The sequence below is a fragment of the Mastomys coucha genome, chromosome X (genome assembly GCF_008632895.1).
Source record: "Mastomys coucha isolate ucsf_1 chromosome X, UCSF_Mcou_1, whole genome shotgun sequence".
Taxonomy (NCBI): domain Eukaryota; kingdom Metazoa; phylum Chordata; class Mammalia; order Rodentia; family Muridae; genus Mastomys; species Mastomys coucha.
The window spans coordinates 71,610,997-71,619,374 of NC_045030.1; the positions used below are offsets into that span (position 1 = coordinate 71,610,997).

The 8,378-nt window shown below is 36.3% G+C and overlaps 1 protein-coding gene across 1 annotated transcript in view; it reads left to right on the top strand.

Moving 5' to 3' along the window:
* Positions 1-8,378, top strand: part of Aff2 (AF4/FMR2 family member 2) — a 328,595-nt gene that overhangs the window by 3,342 nt on the left and 316,875 nt on the right. The window contains exon 2 of the mRNA XM_031388369.1: positions 1,200-1,320. Within this exon, the coding sequence (XP_031244229.1) occupies positions 1,200-1,320 (121 nt within the window). The remainder of the gene's footprint in view (positions 1-1,199; positions 1,321-8,378) is intronic.

Consider the following 8,378-nt stretch of genomic DNA (forward strand, 5'->3'; position numbering starts at 1 on the left):
AAAAAAAAAAAAAAAAAAAAAAAACCCTACTACCTTTACAATGCTAAATACTACCTTACATTGTTATTCCATCCACCATGCACGTATTCTTCTTACATTTCTGACAACCTAATATGCTTTTATTACTTGTGGCTATTTGTGGTATTGAGGTTATAGAGCCATGCCACAGTAAAAGGACAGAAAGTTGTTACTATGCCTGGTTGATTTCAAACCATGGACATGGAACACATGGTACCACACTATGTAAGGTTTTTAGCTTCAGACTGGGGTCACACTGATATTACTCACAGAACATACTCAGGAATGCCCCTCATGAATTATGTGCTATTCATATTCTATATTATGAAAGCTAGAGGGTACAGTTGAATACTCTAGAAATATCATCAATTTAAAGTGGAAACCTAAGGTGGTTTATGTTGACAATATCCTCATCCATCAAAGTACTGAGTTTGATAATTCAAAGACTCCTATGAAGAGTGAATGATTAAGTGTTGTAGCATCACTTAATCCTTATATGTTAAAGTGTATAGTTAATGCACTGGGCAAGTGGTTCTCAACCTTTGTGATGCTTAGACCTGTTCATAAAATTGATCAGGTTGTAGTGACTTTAACCATAAAATTATTTTCATTGCTACTTAATAACTGTGATTTTGCTATTGTTATGAATTTTAATGTAAATATCTGATATGCAGGATGGTTTTAAGTGACCTCTGTGAGAGAATTGTTCAACTCCCCAAAGGGGCCATGATCTATCTACCAGTTGAGATCTGCTGTTCAAGGCCCTTATTTTGTAGATGACAACTATGGTACTTCTAAGTGAATGAGTTAACTAGGCACTGGAGTTTATGATGCATTCAGAAACACTAACGCCACTTGTATACTGATATATATCTTCGATCTCCATTTTCAAAAGTAAACTACTTTTGCATATTATGAAATTGCATTTGCTAAGCAAAAATGACAAAAGACAAGATTTCTACATACTTGTATGGCCATGGATACAATTTCTAATGAACAAATTTCTGTTTTCTATTCTTATTTTTAAATTCAGTACAGATAAGAAAAGGCTTCTCTATACAGCACTGAGTTGGGGAGAATTGATTTTGCATCTTTTTTCTTCTTAGGGATAACAAGGGAGATCTATATTTCTTCATGGTTAATTAATATTTTTTATGTTTATCTTTTCCTTTTCATATCAGTCACTATGAACAAGACCGTAGTACACTTAAAAAAAGAGAATGGGAACGAAGGAGTCAAGAAGTTCAACAAGAAGAAGATCTCTTTTCTTCAGGCTTTGATCTTTTTGGGGAGCCCTACAAGGTAGCTGAATATGTATGTAATTTATCTTTTTGGACAATACTTTCTTGCTACAGTTTTGAATTTGCTTATTAACACTAATTTCAATTTTCAGGCCACAAAATTTATTTTACAAGTGATATCGTTACATTGGGGGCAATTAAAAGTTCCAAAAGATGTGTGTCAGAACAAAATTTGTATTCTCTGACTTGTAAGACTTTCTGCCTTCAAAGAGCCCCTCACAGCCCAACCCTTCTTATAAGAAATATTCCTTCTATGTTTCTTATGTGTATAGCTGAGAAACACTTGTGGATTTTATTAGAATGCCAATGGATAGGGACTACTCATCTTCCGAATCAGTGACATCTAATGCAAAATTGGTGCCCCTTTTCTCCAGTTTATCCTAGGATTCATAGTTGGTAGTTCTAATAAGTTTTTAAAAATTGTTGGCTTCTTGGCAAGGAAAAAAATCCCATCATGTTTCCTCATGACTGATAAGCATGGGGTAGGTAGATTGTTCAACCATAGGATAGAATGAAGTAAGGTTGATTTTTCCAGTGGCATCCACCCTCCTATGTAGCTGCATGAATGATCAAACATCACTGTCTACAAGTATTTATTTTTCAATGACTATATCTGTCCTTTCTTTTGGTGGTAGAAATTAGTGATAACTAGAAATAGGCTAGAGGAAAAGAGTTTTACTGTATTACTGGCAACTGGTTGTTTTTTTGTTTTGTTTTGTTTTGTTTTGTTTTGTTTGTTTGTTTAGTAAAACTTATTAGTAGTATACTTTTTAATGAAACTAAACCAATAAAAGTGATAAATGAAGGAAAATTTCAAGAGGTGATTTAAGGAGGATATCATTTATAGGACAGTGACTTCTAGAAAAATGAAAGTCCTCAACAAAAACAGAGTAGGTTCAGAGTCTGGCATAAAGTGGGCAGTTTGCATTGGTAGCTACTAAGTCAAGAGTTTGTCTGCTTTGTTAAGAATGAGTAAAGAGTTCTTGATTTAGATAGTTGGGTACCTTTAAAGTTTTGAAAGGCTGACAGAATAAACCACTAATTTTCAAATCATTGATAATTCACATATAAACACATCATTTTTCTAATTTTAAGTGATCCAATTTATGTAGTATATTTAAATGTGTATGTTCAGATATATGGTTAATTTAATTTATATATTTTTAAGGTCCACTATGTGCTTATAAGTATCTTAGACAAGTTTACAAATAGAAGCAGAATATGATCCTTACCTTCAGGGAAATTCTAGTGACAAGAGTGTGTCATGAATGAGTAATGGCACTGGTGATAGAAATGGAGAAAGGAAGTTTAAGGGGCTATTGTATTTGCTAAGAGAAACTTATGACAGGATGGATTTATGATAAACTATGGAGGTTGAAATGATAAGACAAGGTTCCTAACTAAATGTAATATAGAATAAGAAGGATAGAGTCTCTATATTGTTTTGTTTGCTTCTTACCTGAAGACATGGTGGTTATCATCAGTGAGCAGTTTAGGAGGAAAGCAACATTGATACTTGTAGTGAAAAAATAATTCAGGTTTGAACATGTTGTATTTGACATAAAAATGGGATAACATAGAAAAGGCATTGAAGACCCACATCTGGAGCTTCTGAGAGAGGTCAAGTGAGAGATTTGAGGGGCACATGGAAAATGTGAGACTGGATACTGTCATCATTACCAAGGGTAGTGTCAAGATAAGAAGTAAAAGGTGGTAAGAACTTAGTCCTGGAAAGAAAACTGATAGGAAGAACTCTTGGGTTAAGGAACATTTAATGAGAACCAAGAAACTAAAAGATTTTCTGGGGAACAGATTTGCTCCAAATGTTTCTCCAGGAAATCAGAGCCTATAAGGACTACAACTTTGTTGTTGAAGCTAATGGTTTGGTATAATTTATGACCATAGGAAAATTATGCGCAAACAATGGCCAGAGTTTGGAGAATGCACAGGAAATTGTAATTAATGTGCACTTTATCTTGCATGGGAAAAGGACAACCTGACCTTGGAGAATCCAAAAATGTCTGTAGCAATGATAGCCATCAAGTTGTTTCACAAAACATTGTTCAAATGATGGACATACCCAAACTCATTTTTTGGGTTACAATGGAAATGCTTATCAAATTGAAAATCAAGCTTTGTGGCAGTAAGACTAGAATTCTATAAATCTTGCTGTACCAAACTTAAATCAGGACTTCATAATATATCCAATACTATCAGTGGTTCATAAATAGACAATAATAGGTCCATTCCCTTGCACCTATTTCTCATTGGCAGGAGAAACAATATAGGACTCTTTCATATTCTTTACTAATTTATTTCTACTCTTGGACTGTGCCACATTCACAATGGAAAGAATATTGACTTTCTTAATATTTGGTTAATGGTGAGAACTTTCTTCCTGGGCATATTTGTAGTTTGAGACTTTTAAAGTCAAGTTTTTGCTATGGTGTTGACAAGGATGATTTGAAAGGGGCCTAAGGCATATGAAGCCATATGGCATGACTTTATGAGTATAAAAATACTTGTGAGGAAATGATATGTCCCTACTATAGACTAGAGCTTTATATATGTATTCCTTTAATCCTTATAATAAGTGGGATACAAATTTTCCCAATATATTCTGAGGAATTTTCAGCCTAAGAACCTAGTTGTTTCTTTAGAAATTTCAAAATTTCTCCAGTTCATAGTTTTCTCTGCTTTTTTTGTTGGTTTACATTATGTTTTATTATTTCTTCTCATCTCGTCTAGTCTCATCTCTTCTCTTCTCTTTTCTTTTCATTGTATTTTGATCTATTTTTATTTATTCACTTTATATCTCATTCAAACCCCTTCCCTCCTCTTTTCCCAATGCCACCTTCATATATCCCTACCTACCTACTACCTACCTACTTTCTCCTCAAAGAGTGGAAAGGCCCCAGTATGTACAAACCTGCCCTGGCAATTCAAGCTGCATCAGGACTAAGCACCTCCTCTCCCACCTAGGATCCAACAAGGCAACCAGGTAAGAAAAAGACAATAGAGTAAGAGACAGCCTCCTTTCCAGTTGTTATGGGCCACACATGAAGACCAAGCTGCACATCTCCTACAAATATGTAGAGGGCCTAGGTACAGCCAATACATGCTCTTTTGTTGATGGTTCAGTCTCTGGAGCACCATGGGCCAGATTTGTGTATTAATGTCAGTTTTCCTGTGGTGTCCTTGACCTCTCTGGCTCCCCCACTCTTCCCAGAACTCTGCCCATTGTTTGGCTGAGGCTTGCTGCATCTGTTTCCATCAACTGCTGGATGAAGCAGTTCTAGCTAATGTCCTTGAGTGGGGGAAGCCCTTAGATTATTCTCTAGTATGTAAAACAGTTCTTTCTATTGTGGGACTGCCCTAAGGAATGTGCTTGACCTCTGTTGCTAGCTCTGAGAAAAACCTGTCTGGCAAGGCAGATTCCTTGAGAGAAATTCCAAGTTAAGGACAGCTTGGAATTGAATTAGGATAGGTTGGAAATGTGCTAGTCAGGAGACAATGCCTAATCTTAAGTTTAGCCATTACGGAATCATTTCTTGGGGTACTTTTATGCCTAAATAAGAGGGCGTGTTGGTGATTGGAAAGACTAATCTGGAAAACAGCTGAGTTAGAAGATGCCAGCAATTATTTGTATACCCAGGAGGCACAAGCTCCCTTTTGGGGCCATAACGCCTCTCATCCTTAATCATGCTTTTACCCCTGATAATTCAGATATGACTGGAGTAGACAAATGGGCGTGGCACCCAACTGCTAGGACTATTGACTAGGGTTATCCCCATATACTCTCAGGAGCCTCTCCTGTTTGGGGTATATGGCTTCTCTCAGAAGTACAAAAGTCCCACCAATTTCCACTCTTTCTCCCATCCCTCTTTGTTTTATGTTTTAAAATCTATTTGGAACATTAAACATGATAGAAGTAGAAAAAATTTGTATGAAGTTCTCTATGAAAGAAAATTTTGACAGGTTCCTGATTAGATGGAAACTACTCCATCTCAAAGGGAGAATACCCAAGGGTAGTGTTCCTTCTGTTTCTATTTTTTTGTATAGTTTGAAGAGTATTGGTATTAGGTCTTCTTTGAAGGTCTGATAGAATTCTGCATGAAACCCATCTGGTCCTGGGGTTTTTTTTTTTAGGGGGGGAAGACTTTTAATAACTGTTTCTATTTATTTAGGGGTTATGAGATTGTTTAGATGGTTTATCTGATCCTGATTTAACTTTGGTATTTGGTATCTGTCTAGAAAATTGTCCATTTCATCTAGATTTTCCAGTTTTGTTGCATATAGGCTTTTGTAATAGGATCTGGTGATTGTTTGAATTTCCTCAGTTTCTGTTGTTATATCTCCCTTTTCATTTCTGATTTTTGTAATTAGGATACTGTCTCTATGCCCTCTAGTTAGTCTGGCTAAGGATTTATATATCTTGTTGACTTTCTCAAAGAACCAGATCATGGTTTGGTTGATTGTTTATATAGTTCTTTTTGTTTCCACTTGGTTGATTTCAGCCCTGAGTTTGATTATTTCCTGCCATTTACTCCTCTTGTGTGTATTTTCTTCTTTTTCTTCTAGAGCTTTCAGGTGTACTATTAAGCTGGTAGTATATACTCTCTCCAGTTCCTTTTTGGAGGCACTCAGAGATGAGTTTTCCTCTTAGCACTGCTTTCATTGTGTCCCATTAGTTTGGGTATGTTCTGCCTTCATTTTCATAAATTCTAAAAGGTCTTTAAATTCTTTCTTTATTTCTTCCTTGACCAAGTTATCAACAAGTAGGAAATTGTTCAGCTTCCATGTATATGTGGGATTTCTGTTGTTTTTGTTGCTATTGAAGACCAGCCTTAGTCCATGGTGATCTGATAGGATGCATGGGATTATTTCAATCTTCTTTTATCTATTGAGGCCTATTTTGTGACAAATTATATGGTCAGTTTTGGAGAAAGAACCATGAGGTGCTGAGAAGAAGGTATATTCTTCTGTTTTGGAATTAAATGTTTTATAGATATCTGTTAAATCCATTTGGTGTATAACTTCTGTTAGTTTCAATGTGTCTCTGTTTAGTTTGTGTTTTAATGATCTGTTTATTGATGAGAGTGGGGTGTCTCCCACTATTACTTTGTGAGGTGCAATGTATGCTTTGAGCTTTAGTCAAGTTTCTAATATGAATATGGGTGCCCTTGCATTTGGAGCATAGATGTTCAGAATTGAGAGTTCATCTTGGTAGATTTTTCCTTTGATGAGTATGAAGTGTCCTTCTTTATCCTTTTTGATAACTTTTGGTTGAAAGTTGACTTTATTCGATATTTAAATGTCTACTGCAGCTGTTTCTTGGGACCATTTGCTTAAAAAAATTGTTTTCCAGTCCTTTACTCTTAGGTAGTGTCTGTCTTTGACACTGAGGTTCATTTCTTGTATACAGCAAAATGCTGGGTCCTGTTTATGTATCCAGTCTGTTATTATATGTCTTTTTATTGTGGGAATTGTGTCCATTGATGTTAAGAGATGTTAAGGAATAGAGATTGTTGCTTCCTGTTATTTTTTAATGCTATTTTTATGTTTGTGTGGCTATCTTCTTTTGGGTTTGTTGAAAGATTACGTTCTTGCTTTTTCTAGGGTATAGTTTCCCTCTTGTGTTGGTGTTTTCCATCTATTATCCTTTGTAGGGCTGGATTTATGGAATAATATTGTGTAATTTTTTTGTCATGGAATATCTTGTTTTCTCCATCTATGGTAATTGAGAGTTTTGTTGAGTATAAAAGCCTGGGCTGATATTTGTGTTTTCTTAGGGTCTGTATAACACCTGCCCAGGATCTTCTAGCTTTCATAGTCTCTGTTGAGAAATCTGGTATAAATCAGATAGGTCTACCTTTATATGTTACTTGAACTTTTTCCCTTACTACTTTAAATATTCTTTCTTTGTTTTGTGCAGTTGGCATTTTGACTATTAGGTGACAGGAGGAATTTTTTCTGGTCCAATCTATTTGGAGTTCTGTAGGCCTCTTATATGTTTATGGGCATCTCTTTCTTTAGGTTAGGGAAGTTCTCTTCTATAATTTTGTTGAAGATATTTATTGGTCCTTTAAGCTGGGAGTCTTCACTCTATTCTATACCTACTATCCTTAGGTTTGGTCTTCTCATTATTTCCTGGATGTTTTGGGTTAGCAGGTTTTTGCATTTTTCATTTTCATTGACTGTTGTGTCAGTGTTTTCTGTGGTATCTTCTGCCCCTGAGATTCTCTCTTCTATCTCTTGTATTCTGTTGGCGATGCTTTTATCTATGACTCTGGATCCTTTTCTTAAGTTTTCTATCTCCACTATTGTCTCCCTTAGTGATTTCTTTAGTGTTTCTATTTCCATTTTTAGATCATACATGGTTTTGTTCAATTCCTTCACTTCTTTGGTTGTCTTTTCTTATAATTCTTTAAGGGATTTTTGTGTTTCCTCTTTAATGGTGTCTACCTTTTTACCAGTGTTCTCCTGTATTTCTTTGAGGGAGTTATTTATGTCCTCCTTAAAGTCTTCTATCATCATGAGATAAGGTTTTAAATCAGAGTATTGCTTTTCTGGTGTGTTGGGGTATCCCTCCTGTAAGCCTGTGTGTCAGTACTCCTGGGAGATCAGTTCTCTCCAGGAGGAATTTGGGTATGGAGAGTTGTGACATAGGTTCAGCTCCAGGGTGCAGAAGGAAACTGGAAGGATTCTGTTTCAGGTTGCTCCTCTTTTCTGTGTCCTGATGGCTCTGTGTTAGTCCCTCTTGGGCCAGGAATTTGAGCTGAAGTGGTGGTCTTACCCATGCTCACAGGTATTCCAACATTCCTGGGAGACCAGCTCTCTCCTGGTGGTATTTGGCTATGGAGCACTGTGGTACAGGATCAGTTTTTGTGCTGTGGCACAGGATCAGCTCAGGATGCAGAAGGGAAGCTGGAAGATCCTGTCCCTGGCTGTTTCTTGGTTCCTGTGTCCTGATGGCTCTGTGTTAGTCCCTTTGGGCCCAGGAATTTAAGCAGAAATTGTGCTCTTAACTGTGCTCATAGGTTTGTCGACACTCCTGGG